The sequence below is a fragment of the Hyperolius riggenbachi genome, chromosome 6, assembly GCF_040937935.1.
Source record: "Hyperolius riggenbachi isolate aHypRig1 chromosome 6, aHypRig1.pri, whole genome shotgun sequence".
Lineage (NCBI taxonomy): Eukaryota > Metazoa > Chordata > Amphibia > Anura > Hyperoliidae > Hyperolius > Hyperolius riggenbachi.
The window spans coordinates 56,660,379-56,685,646 of record NC_090651.1 but is presented as its reverse complement, the minus strand read 5'-3'; the positions used below and the strand labels follow the sequence as shown (position 1 = coordinate 56,685,646).

Here is a 25,268-nt window from a genome sequence, read left to right as displayed (position 1 = left end):
ATCTATACTGTAGCACCTACCTAATCTATACTGCAGCACCTACCTACCTGATCTATACTGCAGCACCTACCTACCTACCTAATCTATACTGCAGCGCCTACCTACCTAATCTATACTGCAGCACCAACCTACCTACCTAATCTATACTGTAGCACCTACCTAATCTATACTGCAGCACCTACCTACCTACCTACCTAATCTATACTGCAGCACCTGCCTACCTAATCTATACTGCAGCACCTTACCTATCTAACCTATACTGGGGGCACCTATCTACCTAATCTGTACTGCAGCACCTATCTACCTAATCTGTACTGCAGCACCTACCTACCTAATCTGTACTGCAGCACCTACCTACCTACCTAATTTATACTGCAGCACCTACCTAATCTATACTGCAGCACCTACCTACCTAGTCTATACTGCAGCACCTACCTACCTAGTCTATACTGCAGCACCTACCTACCTAGTCTATACTGCAGCACCTACCTACCTAATCTATACTGCAGCACCTACCTACCTAATCTATACTGCAGCACCTACCTACCTAATCTATACTGCAGCACCTACCTACCTAATCTATACTGCAGCACCTACCTACCTAATCTATACTGCAGCACCTACCTACCTAATCTATGCTGCAGCACCTACCTACCTAATCTATGCTGCAGCACCTACCTACCTAGTCTATACTGCAGCACCTACCTAGTCTATACTGCAGCACCTACCTACCTAATCTATACTGCAGCACCTACCTACCTACCTAATCTATGCTGCAGCACCTACCTACCTAATCTATGCTGCAGCACCTACCTACCTAATCTATGCTGCAGCACCTACCTACCTAATCTATGCTGCAGCACCTACCTACCTAATCTATACTGCAGCACCTACCTAGTCTATACTGCAGCACCTACCTACCTGATCTATACTGCAGCACCTACCTACCTACCTAATCTATACTGCAGCACCCACCTACCTACCTAATCTATACTGCAGCACCAACCTACCTACCTAATCTATACTGTAGCACCTACCTAATCTATACTGCAGCACCTACCTACCTACCTAATCTATACTGCAGCACCTGCCTACCTAATCTATACTGCAGCACCTTACCTATCTAACCTATACTGGGGGCACCTATCTACCTAATCTGTACTGCAGCACCTATCTACCTAATCTGTACTGCAGCACCTATCTACCTAATCTGTACTGCAGCACCTACCTACCTAATCTGTACTGCAGCACCTACCTACCAACCTAATTTATACTGCAGCACCTACCTACCTAATCTATACTGCAGCACCTACCTACCTAATCTATACTGCAGCACCTACCTACCCAACCTATACTGCAGGCACCTACCTATCTAACCTATACTGCGGGCACCTACCTATCTAATTCATACTGGTGGCACCTCATAGCTAACCTAAACTGGCACCTATACCTGGCTCCACGGTGGGGGGTGGGGGGGGCATTTTTATACCCTCGCCCTGGGTGAAATTTAGCGTAGAAACTGCCCTGTTTGCAATGATCCTTTTCTTTTATATTAAATGATGCGCTGTCACTCCAAAAATACTGCAGGACCCGGGATTTGGGGAAATCGCAATCACTCTTGTGGCATTGCCGTCATTGGCTTTGATTTAGCCTAGCGCTTTTGGTTTTGTTGGGGATTCCAAAGCCCACCTGACAAAGCTCCTGTGGGTCCCAGTCTTTACTGATAAAAAATATGCTATTTGACAAAAACTGTTTAGTGTGGTTGTTACAAAGGTGCAGCACTGCATTGTCTCCACTGCGTGTCTCCCATGAGCAGACTTCAGTGTGACTTTATAAGACAGGATTAAGTTACTGCGCTGGGGGAACGGAATACTGGACCCTCCATCTCTCCTGCAATGAGGGGCTGCCAGCAAAGGTCAGCGGGGGAGGGAAGCAGGTGCTGCATGTGGATCTGGTTACAGCTTTGCTTCTATAAATGAAGTGGTTACCTCTGAGAAATGCTGGAGGCCAGAGCTGGAGGCAGGGAAGAATGGGATTCTGTGCATGGCTAATAAAGAATGCTGTGATGTGTGAAATAAAATGATCGCTTAAAAGACAATATTTTATTTCCTTTTTAATCAATACATATTGCCTGGCAGTCCTGCTAATTCACTGCCTGTAATCCTTTTTAGCCATATGCCCTGAACAAGCATGCAGATCAGATCCTTGTTTCAGGTGTATAATTTACATACTACAAAAGTCAGAAAGCTCAGCAGGATGTCAGGCAATTGGAATTGTTTTATAACTTGACCACTGAGGGGTTTTTCCCTTTAGGACCAAAGTAATTTTCACCTGTCAGCATTCCTCCTTTTCTTTCCCCAATAACTTAATCACTACTTATGACAACGAAATTATCTATATCTTGTTTTTTGGCCACCAATTAGGCTTTCTTTGGGTGGTACTTTTTTGCTAAATTTTTTTTTCTAAATGCATTTTAATGGGAATAATAAGAAAAAAAAATAATTATTTCTCAGTTTTCAGCCATTATAGTTTCAAAATCAAGCGTTCTACTGTGCATAAAACCGACATGTTTTATTTGCCTATTTGTCCCGGTTATTGCAGCGTTTAAAATATTTCCCTAGTACTATGTATTGCACCAATATTTTATTTGGAAATAAAGGTGCATTTTCTCAGTTTTGCGTCCATCACTATTTACAACCCCATATTTTCAAAAATAACAGTAATATACCCTCTTCACATACATATTAAAAAAAGCCCAGTCCCTATGGTAATTATTACATTTTTTTTTTTTTTAAATGTAAACATTTTATTTGGCTACTATGGGAGCGTGTAGGAGTTAAGGAGTTAATTTGAAATGTAATTGTAGGTCTATTTAAAATGTATGTAGGTGTAATTTTAACTATTTGGCCACAAGATAGCCTCGCACATTATTTTCCTATTTGAAAGTAATGTGTGGGCATGTTACTTTGTAGTTACAATGAATGCAGGCATCTCATTGGTGTTGGCAATCATTGACACGGGGACTTATGCTACGTACACACATGCGACAACGATCGTTCGTTAAGAACGACGAACGAACTTTTAATTGATGAAAGAACGACCTAAGTAAAGGTAGTTTTAAAATGTGTGTAACGATCTGATCGTTAGAACGAACGTTACATCACAGAAAGCAACTATTGCGCCTGCGCATAAAAATGAGAAGTTCCATGGAGAAATAGTGAAATGCGCATGTCAAGCCTAGTACGAACGATCGTTTCCAACGATGTACTACTTTTGCAAACGATCGTCGTTGGTTTAAATCCGCCGAGACAGAACTTTCTTTTGTAGCGATTTGGCTCGTTCGTCGTTTGCCTTAATAGTCGGTGGTTCGTTTTTTGTAACGATCGTCGTTGGTAAAGATCGGGGAACGATCGTTACAAACGACTATAGTCGCATGTGTGTACGCACCTTTAGATCAATGAATGGAAACTGCATCTCCATTCATTGATCTCCCCTCTAAGTGGCTGCCGCGAGTACCCGCGCGGGGTTGTGTGGCGGCCATCTGCCCGCAATAAGAGTATCTATGTCCCTGTGACTTCAGATGAGGTTTCCCAGGGCGTAGATATACTGCACAAGGTGAAGTAAGTGGTTAAAAAGGAATTAAATATGGCAGCCTCCATATCTCTCTGAACTTCACTTGTTATACTTAAAGGACCTCTGTCACGAAAATCTTAAAATGTAAAATACATGTAAACCTACAAATAAGAAGTACATTTCTTCCAGAGTAAAATAAGCCATAAATTACTTTTCTCCTATGTTACTGACAGATTTGGGACTAGCCCATCTTTTCATGGGGCGTTTTCAGGGTTTTCTTTATTTTTAAAACCACTTAGTGAATGTCATTTTCTCCGTCCAACTGCCAAAGAAGTGTACAGTGTGCAGGGAGGCTGGCCAACATTATTGTATAAATCTTTTTCAGGGAATGTCTTTATAAAGAATAAAGGCCATGCTGAAAATCCCCCATGGAGAGATGGACTAACCCAAAACCTGTCGGTAATGTCAGATTTCTCCTACCTACTGTAAGTGACAGCAACATAGGAGAGAAGTAATCTATGGCTCATTTTACTGTACTTCTTATTTTTGTGTTTTTTAAATTGTAATATTTTTTTGTGCCAGTTCCTCTTTAACTACTTTAGGACCACGGTGATTGAAATCTACACCCTGTTTTGGTGGGCTTCTGGCTGGCAGGGCATAGATTTCACTCACCGCCGCAGCGCGCATCTGCTGTTTCCGTCGCCGCCCCGCTGATCGCGCCGCTCAAACCCGACGACTCTCACCGCAGCTCACTGGCTCTGCCTGTCTCTATGACAGCAGAGCCATGTGAGCCGGTCAGGAGCTGATTTCATTTGCTCCTGGCCGTGTCTATCAATGTAAGCCGCTCCCATTGGCTTACATTGATAGACACGGTCAGGAGCAAATGAAAGTGGGTCCTGACCGGCTCACATGACTCTGCCGTCATAGAGACAGCAGAGTCTATGTCAGGAGGATCCCGGCGTGTGGCGTTGATGCCGGGTATGCGTGGCAATTCATCGGGATTCCGTCGTTAAGTGCCAGCGGTCTCTGCCTCCTTGAGGACCAGAGACTGCTGGAACAATAAGTGGTTAAGTTATAGCAATTTCTTTATTTTTATATGATTTGCTTTGTAAGATGGCTAAAAGCAGCTTGTTCTGGATTTGTACTGTGGCGAGAGTTTCATGCTATATGCTTGGAATACATGAGTAGATTTTTGGGCAGATAGATGGCTCGATGGATAATTTTTCGACAGGTCTGATCTGATTTCCATCATTTTTGTCTGATCGGTTTTCTCATAGATAGAAATTGATCGGAAAATCGATCAGCCAGTAAATCTGCCGAAATAATGAATCGTGTAGTCCCAGCATTAATGGGTTTACAACTCCCCTAAATGACATTGCTTACAGGCAGAACCAAACTATTCTATTGTCCAGCATTTTAAAGCCATAATTCAGGCAATATAGGTTTATTAATTCATTATTGTTATTATTATAATAAGTTTGTAAAACAAAGCAGAAGTTAAGGAAAAATATAAAAAAGGGAGATTTACGCTGTACCAGTTCATATATTCTCAGCAACCTCCAGTTGTCCTCTCACGCGTACGTTAAAAAGGGGCGCTGGGAAAAAAGGGCGCCGGGTTTTTAACGATAAGCATGGATAACGTTTAAAAATGTATTGTACTGTATTTCGTTTAAAATTAATGTTTTATAAAGTTATAAATCATTAAATAATGTGCATTAAATCGGCAATTGTAAAAACGTTAATCTTTCGTTTAAATAGTGAAACGTATAATAACGTTTAAAAAAAAAAATACTAAGTAACCCTCCCTGTACCTACCCCTAACCCCTAGACCCCCCTGTTGATGCCTAAACCTAAGACCCCCCCCTGTTGGTGCCTAAGTAACCCTCCCTGTACCTACCCCTAACCCCTAGACCCCCCTGTTGGTGCCTAAACCTAAGACCCCCCTGTTGGTGCCTAAACCTAAGACCCCCCTGTTGGTGCCTAAACCGAAGACCCCCCTGTTGGTGCCTAAACCTAAGACCCCCCTTTTGGTGCCTAAACCTAAGACCCCCCTTTTGGTGCCTAAACCTAAGACCCCCCCTGTTGGTGCCTAAACCTAAGACCCCCCTGTTGGTGCCTAAACCTAAGACCCCCCTGTTAGTTTTTTCGTTTAAAAATGTTAAAAAAAAAAAATGTACTGTTTTTCGTTTAAAAATAATGTTTAAAAAAAATATTGTACTGTTTTTCGTTTAAAAATAAAATTTAAAAATGTATAAATCATTAACCACTTCCCGACCGCCCACTACACAGGGGCGGCGGGGAAGTGGAGCCCTGCAGGACGGCCTCACCCACAGAGGCGGCGGTCCATTTAAGGGCATGGGCGGAGCGATCGCGTCATCCGTGACGCGATCCTCCGCCGGCGCCTGTCACCGCTCGCTCGCCGCAACATCCCGCCGGCTATACGGAAGCGCCGGCGGGATGTTAACCCCGCGATCGCCGCATACAAAGTGTATAATACACTTTGTAATGTTTACAAAGTGTATTATACAGGCTGCCTCCTGCCCTGGTGGTCCCAGTGTCCGAGGGACCACCAGGGCAGGCTGCAGCCACCCTAGTCTGCACCCAAGCACACTGATTTCTCCCTCCCCTGCCCCAGATCGCCCACAGCACCCATCAGACCCCCCCCCCTGCCCACCCCCAGACCCCTGTTTGCACCCAATCACCCCCCTAATCACCCATCAATCACTCCCTGTCACTATCTGTCAACGCTATTTTTTTTTTTATCCCCCCCCCCCCCCTGCTCCCTGCCCCCTCCTGATCACCCCCCACCCCTCAGATTCTCCCCAGACCCCCCCCCCCCCAGACCACCCCCCCCTGTTTACTGTATGCATCTATCCCCCTGATCACCTGTCAATCACCTGTCAATCACCCGTCAATCACCCCCTGTCACTGCCACCCATCAATCAGCCCCTAACCTGCCCCTTGCGGGCAATCTGATCACCCCCCCCACACCAATAGATCGCCCACAGATCCGACATCAGATCACCTCCCAAATCCATTGTTTACATCTATTCTCTCCTCTAAACACCCACTAATTACCCATCAATCACCCATCAATCACCCCCTATCACCACCTGTCACTGTTACCTATCAGATCAGACCCTAATCTGCCCCTTGCGGGCACCCAATCACCTGCCTACACGCTCAGATTGCCCTCAGACCCCCTCCTTATCAATTCGCCAGTGCATTAATTACATCTGTTCTTCCCTGTAATAACCCACTGATCACCTGTCAATCACCTGCCAATCACCTATCACCCATCAATCACCCCCTGTCACTGCCACCCATCAATCAGCCCCTAACCTGCCCCTTGCGGGCAATCTGATCACCCACCCACACCATTAGATCGCCCGCAAACCCGCCGTCAGATTACCTCCCAAATGTATCGTTTACATCTGTTATCTTCTCTAAACACCCACTAATTACCCATCAATCACCCATCAATCACCCCCTATCACCACCTGTCACTTTTACCTATCAGATCAGACCCTAATCTGCCCCTTGCGGGCACCCAATCACCCGCCCACACGCTCAGATTGCCCTCTGACCCCCCCCCCCCTTATCAATTCGCCAGTGCATTAATTACATCTGTCCTTCCCTGTAATAACCCACTGATCACCTGTCAATCACCTGCCAATCACCTATCACCCATCAATCACCCCCTGTCACTGCCACCCAACAATCAGCCCCTAACCTGCCCCTTGCGGGCAAACTGATCACCCACCCACACCAATAGATCGCCCGCAGATCCGACATCAGATCACCACCCAAGCGCAGTGTTTCCATCTATTCTCTCCTCTAAACACCCACTAATTACCCATCAATCACCCATCAATCACCCCCTATCACCACCTGTCACTGTTACCCATCAGATCAGACCCTAATCTGCCCCTTGCAGGCACCCAATCGCCCGCCTACAATCTCAGATTGCCCTCAGACCCCCCCTTATCAATTCGCCAGTGCAATATTTACATCTGTTCTCCCCTGTAATAACCCACTGATTACCTGTCAATCACCTATCAATCACCCATCAATCACCCCCTGTCACTGACACCCATCAATCACCCGCTGTCACTGACACCCATCAATCAGCCCCTAACCTGCCCCTTGTGGGCAAACTGATCACCCACCCACACCAATAGATCGCCCGCAGATCCGACAACAGATCACCACCCAAGCGCAGTGTTTCCATCTATTCTCTACCCTAAACACCCACTAATTACCCATCAATCACCCCCTGTCACTGCTACCTATCAGATTAGACCCCTATCTGCCCCTAGGGCACTCAATCACCCGCCCACACCCTCAGAATGCCCTCAGACCCCAGCCCTGATCACCTCGCCAGTGCATTGCTTGCATCTATTCTCCCCTCTAATCACACCTTGAGACACCCATCAATCACCTCCTGTCACCCCCTAGCACACCTACCCATCAGATCAGGCCCCAATTTGCCCCGTGTGGGCTCCTGATCACTCGGCCAAACCCTCAGACCCCCTTCCGATCACCTCCCCAGTGCATTGATTGCATCTATTTTCCCCTCTAACCACCCCCTGAGACACCCATCAATCACCTCCTGTCACCCCCCTAGCACTCCTATCCATCAGATCAGGCCCAATACAACCTGTCATCTAAAAGGCCACCCTGCTTATGACCGGTTCCACAAAATTCACCCCCTCATAGACCACCTGTCATCAAAATTTGCAGATGCTTATACCCCTGAACAGTCATTTTGAGACATTTGGTTTCCAGACTACTCACGGTTTTGGGCCTGTAAAATGCCAGGGCGGTATAGGAACCCCACAAGTGACCCCATTTTAGAAAAAAAAGACACCCCAAGGTATTATGTTAGGTGTATGACGAGTTCATAGAAGATTTTATTTTTTGTCAAAAGTTAGCGGAAAATAATTTTTATTGGTTTTTTTTCACAAAGTGTCATTTTTCACTAACTTGTGACAAAAAATAAAATCTTCTATGAACTTGCCATACACCTAACGGAATACCTTGGGGTGTCTTCTTTCTAAAATGGGGTCACTTGTGGGGTTCCTATACTGCCCTGGCATTTTAGGGGCCCTAAACCGCGAGGAGTAGTCTAGAAAACAAATGCTTCAAAATGACCTGTGAATAGGACGTTGGGCCCCTTAGCGCACCTAGGCTGCAAAAAAGTGTCACACATGTGGTACCGCCGTACTCAGGAAAAGTAGTATAATGTGTTTTGGGGTGTATTTTTACACATACCCATGCTGGGTGGGAGAAATTTCTATGTAAATGGACAATTGTGTGTAAAAAAATCAAACAATTGTCATTTACAGAGATATTTCTCCCACTTAGCATGGGTATGTGTAAAAATACACCCCAAAACGCATTATACTACTTCTCCTGAGTACAGCGGTACCACATGTGTGGCACTTTTTTACACCCTAAGTACGCTAAGGGGCCCAAAGTCCAATGAGTACCTTTAGGATTTCACAGGTCATTTTGCGACATTTGGTTTCAAGACTACTCCTCACGGTTTAGGGCCCCTAAAATGCCAGGGCAGTATAGGAACCCCACAAATGACCCCATTCTAGAAAGAAGACACCCAAAGGTATTCCGTACGGAGTATGGTGAGTTCATAGAAGATTTTATTTTTTGTCACAAGTTAGCGGAAAATGACACTTTGTGAAAAAAAACTATTAAAATCAATTTCCGCTAACTTGTGACAAAAAAATAAAAACTTCTATGAACTCACCATACTCCTAACGGAATACCTTGGGGTGTCTTCTTTCTAAAATGGGGTCATTAGTGGGGTTCCTATACTGCCCTGGCATTTTAGGGGCCCTAAACCGTGAGGAGTAGTCTTGAAACGAAATTTCTCAAAATGACCTGTGAAATCTTAAAGGTACTCATTGGACTTTGGGCCCTTTAGCGCAGTTAGGGTGCAAAAAAGTGCCACACATGTGGTATCGCCGTACTCAGGAGAAGTAGTATAATGTGTTTTGTGGTGTATTTTTACACATATTCATGCTGAGTGGGAGAAATATCTCTGTAAATGGACAATTGTGTGTAAAAAAAAATTAACAAATTGTCATTTACAGAGATATTTCTCCCACCCAGCATGGGTATGTGTAAAAATACACCCCAAAACACATTATACTACTTCTCCTGAGTATGGCAATACCACATGTGTGGCACTTTTTTGCAGCCTAACTGCGCTAAGGGGTCCAAAGTCCAATGAGCACCTTTAGGCTTTACAGGGGTGCTTACAATTTAGCACCCCCCAAAATGTCAGGACAGTAAACACACCCCACAAATGATCCCATTTTGGAAAGTAGACCCTTCAAGGTATTCAGAGAGGGGCATGGTGAGTCCGTGGCAGATTTCTTTTTTTTTTGTCGCAAGTTAGAAGAAATGGAAACTTTTTTTTTTTTTTTTTCTCACAAAGTGTCATTTTCCGCTTACTTGTGACAAAAAATAATATCTTCTATGAACTCACTATGCCTCTCAGTGAATACTTTGGGATGTCTTCTTTCCAAAATGGGGTCATTTGGGGGGTATTTATACTATCCTGGAATTCTAGCCCCTCATGAAACATGACAGGGGGTCAGAAAAGTCAGAGATGCTTGAAAATGGGAAAATTCACTTTTTGCACCATAGTTTGTAAACGCTATAACTTTTACCCAAACCAATAAATATACACTGAATGGGTTTTTTTTTATCAAAAACATGTTTGTCCACATTTTTCGCGCTGCATGTATACAGAAATTTTACTTTATTTGAAAAATGTCAGCACAGAAAGTTAAAAAAATCATTTTTTTTGCCAAAATTCATGTCTTTTTTGATGAATATAATAAAAAGTAAAAATCGCAGGAGCAATCAAATAGCCCCAAAAGAAAGCTGTATTAGTGACAAGAAAAGGAGCCAAAATTCATTTAGGTGGTAGGTTGTATGAGCGAGCAATAAACCGTGAAAGCTGCAGTGGTCTGAATGGAAAAAAAGTGGCCGGCCCTTAAGGGGTAGAAAGCCCTAGGTCCTCAAGTGGTTAAATAATGTGTAATCATGAGAAACAGTAATAAAACATTAAGTCTCCGGGCGCCGCTTTTAAAACGTTATTTTTCTCCGGCGCCCTTTTTTCCTATCGGGCGCCCATTAAACGATATTTATTATAGGAGTGAATGGCGGCGCCCGATTTGTCCACTAGCCTCAGGCGCCCGAATTTACTGTTCCCGTCCTCTCACTGTCCACCGGGGATGGTTGGAAATGCTGATTTCCGATTTACCGGATATTTGGTTGAGCAGCTAATATGTAAGTATCATGTTTGCTTCCATGAAAGCAGGAAGTACAAACACTGCAGATTTATTGCAGGATATGTATCAGTTGTTCAGGTCTGCTTTAAGTCCTTCACCTGACCCCGCCTCAGGTCACATGACTAAAATTTTAAAACAGGAATTTTAGCCTTGTGCAACTCCCACAACATAATTTCCAGAACACTCTGCGTGCTCAGTGCTCTATGCCGGTATATTTAGAATTGTCTGCAGTTAAAATGAACTCCACTAGAAGACAGGCATCGGTTAGACAGGAAGAGGAAGTGCCTTGTTTTACAGCCGGCTGCCAAGTACATAAAAAAGTCAAAAGAAGATGCCAAGGAATTTGTGGGCTGTCGGGTGACATCAGTGCCTTTCCCGGGATCCCTGGCATAGCACGGCGGGACACGGCAGTGTGCCAGATAGCTGGCATGAGGCATGGGAGAGCTACAGAGGGAGACTGTTCAGACTGCTGGCATGAGTCTCCCAGCAGACTGACAATGCCAGAGGTGTCGGCGACACTTATTGCATTGTTCAGTAATCCTCTACAGTGAGGCAGTGCCAACTTTTACTGTGCCCTAGAGACAGTGTCTTCCTGCATGGCACAGCCATTTACCTGCAGCTGGTAACTATTTTGTTTACTGAAATGTTAGCACTGCGGGGGCAGTACCCTAAATACCTGATACAGTACTCTGGGGAGCAGGGCAGTGCCCAGGATACTTGCCTAAAAAGCGATAAAATGCTAGATATGCCAGGCACATGGCAGAGAAAGAAATCCCTCATTCTCTCTGGGATAGTGGGTGAGGCTACTGGTGCATCCAGTTATTACATTTCAGCTGTTAAAGCTGACCCAAACCAAACTTTTTTTTTAATTCAAAATATTTAGTTGCAGCACTCTGACACATACAAATATAAATAAACACTCCTTCAAGCCTATGAGCATTTCAGTGCATGCTTTTCACTCTCCTCTTTGCATTACTAGGGTTATACAGGTGGAAGCCCTTAGCAATTCCTCCTTTGCTGGACACCATCTACTCCACCAGTTTGCCGGGTTATTTGCCGGCAATATGAAAGGAAGGGAGGGGTTCCTCCAATAAATGTAAAATATTTTATATTTGTCATCATGCAGCTGAAAAAAGGCTGCTATTTCTGAAATCTTGTATTTTTAGTTTGGGTCCACTTTAAATGAAATGAGGATTCTGATTGGCCACTCTACACTGCTACTCCCAGTTTTGCTTTCTTTGTTTGCGCATAAATGTTGCATAAATAGTAGGTTTTTGCAAGACCATTTTTGGTATTCTTAAAAAAGAAATTCTTAAAGAAAAATCAAAAACAGTTTTTATAGTTTGGAAAGTGATTTAAAGGGCTAGTGTAGGGGGGTCAGGGGGAAAAAAGAGTTGAACTTATCCGGGGCTTTTAATGGTCCCCCGCAGACATCCTGTGCCCACGCAGCCACTCACCGATGCTCCGGCCCCGCTTCCAGTCCACTTCTGGAATTTCAGTCTTTAAAGTCGGAAAACCACTGCGCCTGCGCGGCCGGGTCCTCGCTCCCGCTGACATCACCAGGAGCGTACTGCGCAGTCACAGACCATACTGGGTCTGCGGAATACACTCCTGGTGATGTCAGCGGGAGGGAGGGCGTGGCTGCGCAGGTGCAGTGGTTTTCCGACTTTAAAATTGGAAACTCCAGAAGTGAACCAAACGTGGGAACCGGAGCATCGGTGAGTGGCTGCACAGGCGCAGGACGTCTGCAGTAGACCATTAGAAGCCCCGGGTAAGTTCAACTCCTTTTTTTTTTTTTTTCCCTACCCCCCTACAGTAGTCCTTTAAAGGATACCCGAACTGACATGTGACATGATGAGATAGACATGTGTATGTACAGTGCCTAGCACACAAATAACTATGCTGTGTTCCTTTTTTTCTTTCTCTGCCTGAAAGCGTTAAATATCAGGTATGTAAGTGGCTGACTCAGTCCTGACTCAGACAGGGAGTGGCTACAGTGTGACCCTTACTGATAAGAAATTCCAACTATAAAACACTTTCCTAGCAGAAAATGACTTCTGAGAGCAAGAAAGAGGTAAAAAGGGGAATTTCTTATCAGTAAGGGTCACAATGTAGTCACTTCCTGTCTGTCAGGACTGAGTCAGCCACTTACATACCTGATATTTAACTCTTTCAGGCAGAGAAAGGAAAAAAAGGAACACAGCATAGTTATTTGTGTGCTAGGCACTGTACATACACATGTCTGTCTCATCATGTCACATGTCAGTTTGGGTATCCTTCAGGCTACTTACACACTAAGACGTTGCGTTTTAGGGGACGTTATGGTCGCATAACGTGCCCCTAACGCAACGCCTGCTGGTGCGGGAGAGGACGTTAGAGTTATCCGCATAAGGTCTCCCAGAGTGGCGCTGATTGGCCGGCGGGACCACGTGATGCGGAGCGAGACACTGCGCATCACGTGGTCCCGCCGGCCAATCAGCGGCCGCCAGTGCAGTGCATATTAAGTAGCCATGTGCGCGGCTACTGTAGCGGCATCTCCCCACCTCTCCGCCCCCACTGAGCATGTGCAAACAGTCTAACGCACAGCATGCTGCACTTTCACTACAACGTGCAGTGTTACATGTAATGCAACGTGGGCACTGTGAACAGCCCACTTGTGTTACATTGCTGTGCGTTGGGGGAGCGTTACAGGCTGCACTAACGTGCGCCTGTGTAACGTCCCACTGTGAAAGCAGCCTTAAAGCACACCTGACCTCAGGCAAAGCTTCCTGAGGTGAGCACAGAGGTGCGTTTATGCTGAATCCACATACCGCTGTGCATTGTCCTTCCCTTCCTTCCTTTTTGGTTAAACTCCCATTTTCAGGCAGGAATAGATGGGCTTGCTGCAGTGAGAGAGGAATTGATAACCCACGGAAGTATGTGAATCCAGTATGAACTTACCTCTGTGCTTACCTTAGGTAGCTAGCCTTGGGTCTGGTATACTTTAGGCCTCTTTCAAAGTGCGACGTTAAAGTCGCACGTTAAAACAACATGTAACGCAGAATAACTCACAGCAATGAAAAATCAGTGCACACTGATGGGATGATCTGTCACTCAGGGCCCTTTTCCAATAGCCACGATCCACTTAAAAAAAAAACGAATCGCCGGTGTTTTGCCGATTGCTAGTGCACTGTGATTTACATGTAAATCGCTATGCACGTTTCCATTAGCACATTTTAATTTTCGAAAAAAATTGCAGTTGTTGGGCTTCACGATTATTCATAATTATTAATGTGATTGTGTTTTAATCACGATGGTTCACATCACAATCGCAGGAAGTGGAAAAAGAAGCTTTTGCAAGCACATGTGCGATTGCACTTGCAAGTATATATTGTATGTTTCTGCTCTTGGGGCAGAAAAATTGGGGACAGCAATAAAAATGTTGATCAAGTTTCAGGCTAGGTTTCCACTCATGCAAATAGCATGTGATTGTATGCAGGAAAATAACTGACAGCCTGTTCTATATTTTCTATATTCCCACTTGAAGAAGCGGGAATATACCTGCGAAACGCGTTGCACTGTTTATTGGAGTATATAAATAAACTTGTTTGTATTAAAATTGACGGTATTATGTCTACTTCCGGGAGATGAGTCCACCACCGCCTCCCGAGGAATTTTAAAGCTTTTAATACATTTTATTCTTTTGGCACCTCTGTTCTCCTTACAATGTTCTATATTTTCGCATGTTTTATGTAATTTTTCGTAGATAATTTGAAAAATCTCATTAAAATTCGAATTTTCGAATTCCTATTCTTACCAGAAAAAGGAACTTGTCATGTTGTTACTAAACAGAACATGTAAAATGAGACCATTGGGGAGAATTCGCATAAAATGCCATGCGGCTTTCTTTTTTGTGTGTTTTTTGTTTTTTTCATTTTCAGAAAAATATTTGTGATTTTCCTGGTGTGAAAAAGGAATGCTACAGTGGAAACTTAGCCTTAAAGAGAACCAGAGATGAAGCACACTCTTGTATTTTACCTTATAAATCAGTGGGAACATGACAGTAAACGCCTAATCTGCTCTTTCATTGTTCTCTGTTTAATCTGACTGTTATCACCTGGGATAAGAATCCCCGACTGAGCACTCAGCCTAGCTTTGCTACGGAAAGATTATAGCTGAGTCTGTCTTCTCTGGTGTCTTCTTAAGCCCAAGCCTGCCCCCTTGTGGCTCTGCTATAATGACTCAGCTATAATTATTCCTTGCAAAGCCAGACTGAATGCTCAGTCCGGGATTCTTTTCACAGCTGATAACAGACACTTTTAGCAGTGAGGATGAAACAGAGAGTATGGTAAGTGTTTTCTCTAATGTTCTTACTGATATATATGGTAAAATACACGAGGGTGCTTCGTCTCTGGTTCCCTTTAACTCTAAAGATGGCCATTTATGCATCAAATGTTATCTGTGACCTAATTAGCAATGTCAATGGTAATTTCGATTTGTGGCAATAATCTATCGAAATTAAGATTGAACAGTAAATTTTAGTCGATCAGACTTGGCTGTAGACTGATGGCCCATAGCGTTACATTGTAGTGCAGTTCGATAGATATTATTTCATGGTGAAATCTGTTGAAAATTTGTGTTGGTGGTTGGGAGGGGGTGGATTAAGATCAGGGAGGGATTGATCTGTTTGCCACATTGGACAAAAATCTGTGTGTGCATGGCCAGCTTAACCACCCAAAAAACAAAAATAGCTGTTGGTGAGATTTACTAACTTCTATTTAGGCCCGGAACTGTGGGAAACTCTTAAAAGACAAATGAAGCAAGAGGTTTCATTTTAAACAATGCACATTGCCTGGCTGTCTCTGCCGCTTATACTTTAAGTCCTAGACCCGGAACAAGCATCCAGATCAGATGTTTGGCTAAAGTATGGCTGCATTTGCCACATGCTTCAGGTGTATTATTCAGATACTACTAATGCATGAAAAATCACCCGGATAGCAGGCAACTGGTATTGTTCGAGGTCTGGAACCCACTAGAGCGAAAAAATTTTTTTTAATTTTTTTTCCCATTTAGGGAGCGCTTTAAATCGCTAGCGCTTTCCCTAATTGCTCTGCCAATGTAAATAAATGTAACAAATTCCAAAGTAGCAATTGCGATTAGCAAAATCGCAATCGCAGGATGTGCAGCATTTTGGGAGCGTTTGCGCTTTAATGTAATGTATTGAAGCGCTGGCAAATCGCTCATGAATCGCTACAATATAGCGATTTGAGTGTGATTGCAAGCTGTAATAAAATTCTGATACATTGAAAGGACCAATCAGAATTAAAATTGCAAATCGCTACACAATCGCTGGCAAAAAGCTTACACTTTTTAAAATCGCTCCCAAAAGCGCCGGAAAACGCTCATGATATCGCTTACAAAACTCTGAATAAAAACGCTACTGATTGCAATAGCATTTTGCGATTCATAGTGGGTTCCAGGCCTAAAGGGAAATAAATATGGCAGCCACCATATCCCTCTCAGAACAGTAACAAAGCCCCCACAAAATCCTCTGACCCCTGTGCACACGATTCAAAACTAAAACCTTTATTATTACTGCTGATAAGCCTTAACTTTTTTTTCTTCCCCCAGTAAGAGTTCACACGGGGGTTTCCGTTCCCCTGTGCGTAGATTGTTGCCGTTCCTGAGCTTTGTGTAGCCCTCGGCGCGGGGCAGATTAAGCTGTTATGTATTTGTCACTCTTAAACAATTTCTGCCTCGCCCTGGTTAGATCAAGTCTGGCATCCCACCAGGACTACCGGGTGAATCCCAAAATACCCATCGTTTTCGGACTTCCTTCTGGGTTGGCGTTCAGGGCAGAGGTGCCTGTGTGTTCGGGGCTTCCTTCCTGCAGCCCAGGGGCACCAGAAGCGAGGAATCTCCTCAGAGAAGAACATCGGAGGGCTCCTGAGGAGGTGTAAAGTAAAAAAGCCGTGTATATGTTTGAATTCACCTCTCCTGTGACAGTGATGGCTCTGCACATGTGTAAGAAATCTTCTTCGGTTACACTCAGAAACCGCTTCGACTTGGGAAGCCGAGCTATTTTTGGTCTCCTCCGCCTGAATGTCTTAACTGGCGGATTTGACATTGCTGCTCCTGAAATTAATTTCTTCCATTTTACTACCTTGGGATTTATTTTCTTTTTGTGCATTTTTTTGTATCGGTTTCTCTGGGTGGATTTTTATGACTTGAAGCCATGGATGATAGCCCTCTGCCGTTGGTGACGGTGCCGACTGCAGCCTACTATGACCAGAGGCCGGGGACAAGTGGACTGAGAAAGAAGACTTATTATTTCAAGAACAGACCGAACTACCTCCAGAACTTTGTGCAGAGCATTTTCTTCTCAATCGACCTGCGAGACCGACAAGGGTCCACGATGGTGGTGGGTGGGGATGGAAGATACTTCAATACATTTGCCGTGGAGACAATTGCTCAAATGGCTGCTGCAAATGGGGTTTGTAAAACTTGTTGATCCAATCAGAATTAAAATTTAAAATATTGTTTTGTGTGTTTTTAGGTAAACCTATTGCTCAGCGTGTTTTTTAGCTTGTGCTGTGTTTATATTGTGTATTTACAGTATGCTCCTATGTTATTTTTATGTTCTCTACACGTTGGCATTGAGCTTTTCTGAGCTGTCTTGCTACATGGGGACATTTCGTGTAACATTGCCCATCCAACAGGCTAACACCACTCACAGGCTTCTAGGATTCCTCGAATGAGTGAGACTTCTGCTTCTGACTAGTCAGGGTTGATTGAGAGGTTGCCTATCGCCTCCTTAGTAGCTGCAATGAAATATTATGTTGTGTGGATTGGCTCTAAATTTCGGTGTATTTATTTTTCTTCTTTTCAATATCAAAGTATTGGTTGGAGACTATAAGGAATGAAGAGAAAAGCTGAATTGTGTTTGCTTTTTTATTCCTCTCCTGATAGGTTTTTTTTATTTGTATTATTGATGTGTAGTTGTTTTGCTGTTTGGTCTTTTTTTTTTTTTTTTTGGTGTTTATGAGATTCTGAAAATATTTTTGGAAAGTTCCTATTCCTAGTTTATTCTATCTGACAGAAGAAATGTATACAGCGCACTGTTCTGTAGTGTTGTATCTATGTGTGCTTAGTTTTGGCAAATGCTTGCATGCTATCTCTCTCTTAAAGGGAACCTGAAGTGAGAGACATATGGAGGCTGCCGTATTTTGTTTTTAATCAATTCCAGTTACCTGGCAGTTCTGCTGATCTCGTTGGCTGCAGTAGTGCCTGAATAGATTAGCCACATACTTGTTACAGGTGTGTGACACAGACTTAAGACCGAGACACCTGATCTGCTGCATGCTTGTTCAGGGTCTATGGCTAGAAGTATTACAGGCAAAGGATCAGCAGGACAGCCAGGCAATTTGCACTTTTTAAAAAGAATAAATATGTCAACCTCCTATATCCGTCTCAGTTCAGGTGTGCATTTTTAGGATGTGGGAAAAGTCTCAACCAAAATGCTATGTCCTTGAAGATGATGGGTTGAATATGTCCGTGTTAATGTTAGGCAAAAATATTTACGCATACAGACCTGATAGGACACATCTTTTCAATGTGATTAACTATGTAACCTTGAAGGCAAGGAAGAGATAGTGGAAGGAGAGGGATCTTGTAGCAGCACAGAGTATTTTAGGAGAGCAGTGTGTTGATCTATGACATCGGGGCAAAGCATGATGTGAAGAGGGAAGTTGATAGATATGTTGCTCTTGAAATGTTTCTTCAGCTGTTAGGAAGTTTTTAGTGCGTGAGAGATTTCTGAAGAAATTCTTTGATGCCTCTCAGAGTCTCAGAGTTTGTGGTTCTTCAGATGGCGGTGAGGACCTGCTTCATGGACTTGTGAAAATTATGTGTTATGTGGTGGTTTCCACAATCTTGAGGCAACTTTCTTTTTGTGTTTGTGTTTTTTTTGTCTTTGGATTGGAGGACGGGTAGAGTGGGGTAGTATGATACCCAGGAATAGGAGGAAAGAGGGGCTGCTGCAACCACCACACATGTGGTCATTCAAAGCAAAATGGCTAACCCAAATCGGAGCAAGCCCGATATGCGTGAGCAATAAAGATTGGATTTTTATCAAATTATCAGTGCAGCGGGATATCTCTTACCCAGAAATTAACCACCCCTGCCTTAAAGGTAATGTCCGAGCTCTTGGAAAAAAAATCTACTTACCAGAACTACTGGGCTTGCGCAGTACATTCCGGACAACGTGGACTTGATTGACAGAGGCGCTCGTGCAGGCCCAGTAGAGGACTACCTCACAAAGTTGGCCTCTGCACCGGTGGGGACCCCGGGCCGGCGGTTGAGATCGGAGTTGCGCTTGGGACATGTCTGCTGCAAGGGGCTGGAGGAAACCCTGGGCAAGTAGATGTTTTTGTTTTTTTCAAGAGCTCAGATATTCCCTTTTAAGGTCACCATACACTCTGTTGGGTTCGTCAATCGTCGTGATATCTAACGCTGTTATTGCCATGCACCCAGCCAAGCCCTTGCAACTAAGATTTTACCCGCATTACTGATCGATCCATTTCACTGATTTCGGACAGAAATTGATCAAAAGATCGATCGGATGGCAATGTTACCGCACTGATTCTCTTCTGATAAAATTATTCGATAAATTTTATAGAAAAGGAAGGTCTATTGTGCCGCATAGCGAGGAGAGGGCCAGCGCATAGCACAACAGGCTGCATCTGAAATGACTAAACGCTCACATGTGCAGCACCTCTAATATTGCATTAAAATCAGATACAAAACATATGCATAACTACTATTACTTGCCATGCAAACAGGAAGCTCAGGAATACGGGCTGGGAGCAGCTAACCCGGTAGTTACATACTAGCAAGTATGTTGCTAGTATGTAACTACCAGGTTAGCTGCTCCCAGCCCGTATTCCTGAGATTCCTGTTTGCATGGTAAGGAATAGTAGTTATGCATATGTTTTGCATCTGATTTGAATGCAAAGTGTGCAGATAGCTTATTAGAGGTGCTGTACATGTGAGCTGTTGGTCATTTCAGATGTAACCTTTGTGGTATGCGCTGGCCCTTTCCGTGCTGTCCATTAAAATTGTAAGTTGGGCCTAGTGCACACTGAGCGGTTTTGGTAGCATTTTTAGAACCGCTTGCGGATGTGGAAATGTTTTGGTAATGTATTTCAATGGGCTGGTGCACACCAGAGCGGTAGGCGTTTTGCAGAAACGCATACTACCGGGCTGCAGCATTTTTTGGATTTCGGAGGCGTTTCTGTCTCCAATTTTAAGTATAGGAAAAACGCAAAACACTTGATAAAACGCCAGATCAGAGCGGTTTTCCAGGCGTTTTTGTTACAGTAGCTGTTCAGTAACAGCTTTACTGTAACAATATCTGTAATCTGCTACACAAAAAATGCTCCACAAAACCGAAAAAAGCTAGCAAAACTCTTCATAATAAGAAAAACCGCTTCAAAAACCGCTAGCGTGTTGCGGATCTGCTAGCGGTTTTTGGCGTGCACTAGGCCTTACACATTTTTGCTTAGCTGCTCCCAAGGTTATATACAGTATATGTTGTTTTTAACTTAGTTTAGGCCACTTGCCTGGAGGTCTACCTCGCCGTGGTGCAAGTGTCCAGTATATTATACTTTGCATGCAAACTATAGTGGAAGCTAAAGTTCCTCCATAGCATAATAAGTGTAGCATTTGTTTTGGACGCAGGGCATGTATTTTCAGCCTAATAGCAGCAGCATGTTTTTAGGGATGCGCAACCCCCCCCCCCCCCCCCCCCTTTCCTATTATTGTGCTGCATATTCCAGTAATATATGGGCTCCGTATCAGACCAGCAAGGGAGACCATGGCTTGTTTTGTTTGATCTATCTTTTTAGCAGTAATGAGCTGCTCTTTTGCCTCTTTTTAGATAGCAATGTATGGAATTCAAAAAGTTCAAAGGAATGTTTAGTATTTTTATATGTATTATATATTTTTTCACACTACTCATCGCAAGTGCAGAGGTGAGAGCCCAATTGTTTTCCCTCAGCACTTGCTCTGCATTTTTTGCGCTGATTGTAGCTTGATTGTTAAATTTCACTGAATGAAACCAGAAATGTTGTAGTTGGGACTAAACCAGAATCACACTGCAACACAAGCAGTGGAAAGGGAGCACTGTGATTTTTCTAATTTTTCTTGATAAAGTAAGCGTCCTTCTCAGGGCTGTGGAGTCGGTACAAAAATCTTCCAACTCCGACTTCTCAGTTTATGAAATCTCCGACTTCCGACTTTAACCCCGACTCCGGGTCCCCAAAATTGCTCCAACTCCGACTCCATAGCCCTGGTCCTTCTGATCAGCAGATCACCGGTTTTCCAACATTCGGATCAAATTGCACTCTACAAAAAAAAAGAATGAAATTAGTGTGTCGTCTTTATCTAACACTAGCATGGTTTTAGCTACATGCAATGTGATGGCTCATAGAAAAGCAGAAAACACTGGCATTGTTGTGCCTGTTTGGGCGTTGTAAAAATTAAAGCTGGCCATAAAATAGTCATGTCTAGGTCAATCATCTGCAGACTAGCCTATAAACCTTGCAGAGCACTGTCTGAAGAAATTGTACAGTATTTGCCTACTACCCCTTTTCTTGGCCATCAAACTTGGCTAAATGTACTGTGATGCAGGTTACGAGGGGAGAAGATGCGTTATTTGTGTTAGATGGTGGAAATTGCAGTGTAAAAAAGGGTGCACACCCATGGTGTGTGTGTGTGTGTGTGTGTGTGTGTGTGTGTGTGTGTGTGTGTGTGTGTGTGTGTGTGTGTGTGTGTGTGTGTGTGTGTGTGTGTGTGTGTGTGTGTGCACGTAAGTGAAACAGCTCCAAGACAAAGGGGAGGCCAGTCGATTGAGGGCCAGAGTTTGAGGGCATTGAAAAAGTCTGACATGGCCACAGCTTTACAAATCTGGGGTACCGTATATATAAAGGATACCTGTAGCCACGGGAAAAAAAGTTACATACTCTCCTAAGAAAAGGGAAAGCTCTAGATCCATTAGAGCCTCCCTGGTCCTCTCTGCGTCCTCTCATTCCCCCGCTGGGAACACCATTGCTGTGATCCGACTTGCTAAAGAAGCCTTTGGGTCTCCTATGAAGGCTTCGGAAGCACTCAGGTCTCTGTTTACGTCAGAAAGACGAATGGCTCTGTACTGCGCAAGCGTGGACTCGCACATGCCCAGCACGGAGCCGATAGTCTTCGGAAGTACTCGGACTTTCTGAGGAGACAAGATGCAGCCGGCAGGAAATTTGAACGAGGGGCAGTGGAGGAATGAGGAGACCAAGAGAAGACTGGGAAGGCTCTATAGGATCCAAAGCCTTCTTTCTTTTTAGGCGAGTATGGAATTTTTTTTTATTTAGGTGGCTACAGGTATCCTTTTTGTGGCCTTGTGGGACACCGCTGAATACGTCGGGCCTACTTGTAACCTAGAAAGGTGCTCTATGCATTTACCATCCTTTCCTTGTTTCCACAAGGAGGATTCCACACTGACCAGTAAGCTCAGAAGGCAGGCAGCAGTTACTATGGATGTTATATTGTACCTGTTGTGTCTTCAGATTGGTCGGCTGGTCATCGGGCAGAATGGCATCCTCTCCACCCCGGCTGTGTCTTGCATCATCCGGAAGATCAACGCCATCGGTGGCATCATCCTGACAGCCAGCCACAACCCCGGTGGTCCCAACGGAGACTTTGGGATTAAATTCAATACTTCCAATGGAGGTGAGGAGAAACCAGCTCATTGTCAAATGATTATCTTAAATTTTGCAATTCAGACATTGACTAATGTACCTTTTTAATCACCTACTTGAGTTATAACGGTTGTTAAAGACTAAAGCTACACTAATTGATTTTTGCCTGGCAGATTCCATCACTGTGATCGATTCTGCTCGATATCTGTGCCCTAACCTAGTCACCCAATTGTAATTTCGATCAATCTACAGTCTTAACCGATCAAAATTATCGATTGCCCAAGAAGGAATATTTTGCTTGAAAGGGGGCGCATCGGTAGTCAATTGCTTAGAGCCTCATATCTAGAAGTGGGGCTCCCTGAAGAGTACTCAGCAGCAGAGTGCGCTCGCCTAACGCTCTCCCTCCAGTCTCTGTCCTTCTGTCTTTTTTTATTTTTTAACCTGATCACTGGTTCTTCATGACCCTGCGGCATGTTATGCGAGTACGTAGATAGCAGGCGGCGGTGTTCAGGGGTGGAGTTGGAAGAACACCGGAGGGAGTGCGCCAGCCAGACAGGTGAGTACACTCCACTGCAAGTATTCTGCAGGGGCCCCTAGGAGGAGCACTATTAAGAGGGCAGACCTGGTGGGCCTATCAGCTGGCTCTGCAACGGTTCCATAGATTTTAAAGGACAACTGAAGCAAGAGGGAGGTTACACAGAGATGCTTAATTTGAATCCTTGTGCAGATTGTTTGATACTCCTCCCTATATTGCCTGATGAAGCGGGGTTGAACCTGCGAAACGCGTTGCATTTCTTTTTGGAGTTCCTAATAAATGTGTTTGACTGTCTGAATCGCAGTCGTTGTCGTGTCTGCTTGAGGGAGGTAAGACCACCACTTCCTCCTTCAATTTTGCCATTTAAGTTGGTTTTTAAGCTCATTTAATCTAATCTTATACTTTTGGCGCCTCTGTTCATTGTATACAATTTTGAGTCCACCCTTGGTGGAGGGTTGCTACCCTTTCTTCCTGTCTACAGAGAGCGACTTCTTAATCCTGAGTGGGGTCAGGGCAATCTCCCCACCTGCCTTTACAGTGGTTGCCTGCTGGTGACCCTGACTTGTGAGTTTTTAGCAATACAAACTTATTGCCACCTTGTCCAGTACGAATTACACTATTGGGGCTCTTGGTGTTCCCTGTTTTTATCAGGGGGTTGCTGTATGACTGATATTGTGGTGAAACCCCTACCACAAGAAACTCTGAGTACCGAGGTACTTCTGGCAGTTTCCTGTCTGTGAACCTTGTTGCATTGTGGGAAACAGCTGTTTACAGTTGTTTCCAACTGCCAAAACGGCATACAGCAGCTACATCACCTGCCAGCAGTAAAAATGTCACCATGTGATAAATGTCAGAATATAAATCAGGGATTTAAAAGATTTTACAATGGGCAAACACTGACTAAATCATTTATACATAATTATTGTAAAAAGGAAGCACTTTTTTTAATTTCACTGGAGTTCCTCTTTAAGCAATACCCGTTACCTGGCTGTCCCCCTGATTCTCTGCCTCTGATACTTTAAACCAGTGGTCCTCAAACTGAGGCCTGCGGGCTGAATGTGGCCCCCTGAGGCTTTTTTACCGGCCCCCCACACACAAAATGTATTACTTATAGATGCGGTCAGCTACATCTTTAATATATGGAATAGCAGTGCTGGCACCACCCATCCACATGGAAGCCAGAAAGCAGTAATTCGCTGATTTCCAATCAAATTCCACATCAGGTGGCACTGCTGTCCAATTGGACTGCAGGTTGTCACCTGGGTATGCTTCACTGTCTGGCCCGCAAAGACATCTACATTTTATGTATATTCCGGCCCCCCAGCAGTCTGAAGTAGGTTGACCCGGCCCTCAACCCAAAATGTTTGAGGACCCCTGCTTTAAACCATAGACCCTGAACAAGCATGCAGCGGATCTGGTGTTTCTGACATTATTGTGCGATCAGCTTATTTCTGGTGTTATTCAGATACTACTGCAGCCAAATAGATTAGCAGGACTGCCAGGTAACTGGTATTGTTTAAAGGGAAGGTCCGAGATGATTAAAAAGCAAAAATGTACCGAATCGGTTCATCTCGGTTCGCGGCTCTGTCATAGCAGCAATGTTATGATGCGCGCCCCGCGTAGCAGTAATTCGGGGCTCTTGCGGCTGCCAGAGCCCGAATTACATCTCCCTCCAACTCGAAAGGGGGGAATAGTATTTAACGCCGCCTGTGAGTTTAGCGGCAGTAGGGAGAGCCGTCATTCGGCTCTCCCCGCGCTGAACTGAGTGGCGCCGAAATATGTACTCAAATCTAGCTACCTGGGGCTTCCTCCAGCCGCTGGCAGCCGTCCTGTGCTCTCACCAAAGCTCCGGTGGCTCCTCTCCGATGCAGATGCCGACCTCGCCAGATCAGCATCTACTACGCAGTACAATCCGGATGACAACAGTGTGACTCCGCGAGCCGCACACTGAAACGCAGAAGGCATTTTGTACTGGAGGGGACCCCGGCCCACTGGCGGGGAGTGGAGCAGCGGCGAGGGCACAGGACGGCTGCCAGGGGCTGGAGGAAGCCACAGGTAAGTAGATTTTTGCTTTTTAATCACCTCGGACCTTCCCATTAAAAGGAAATATAAATGGCA

At 44.4% G+C, this 25,268-nt stretch overlaps 1 protein-coding gene across 2 annotated transcripts in view; it reads left to right on the top strand.

Annotated features, from left to right (window-relative positions):
* The window catches only part of PGM1 (phosphoglucomutase 1), a 92,595-nt gene that overhangs the window by 33,400 nt on the left and 33,927 nt on the right, over window positions 1-25,268 (top strand). The window contains exons 1-2 of one of the 2 annotated variants that reach the window (XM_068239326.1): window positions 16,758-17,367; window positions 22,484-22,646. In XM_068239326.1, the coding sequence (XP_068095427.1) occupies window positions 17,110-17,367; window positions 22,484-22,646 (421 nt within the window). In that variant the 5' untranslated portion in view covers window positions 16,758-17,109. Of the gene's footprint in view, window positions 1-16,757; window positions 17,368-22,483; window positions 22,647-25,268 lie in introns of those variants that run through there. The other variant, XM_068239327.1, reaches the window with a different exon arrangement.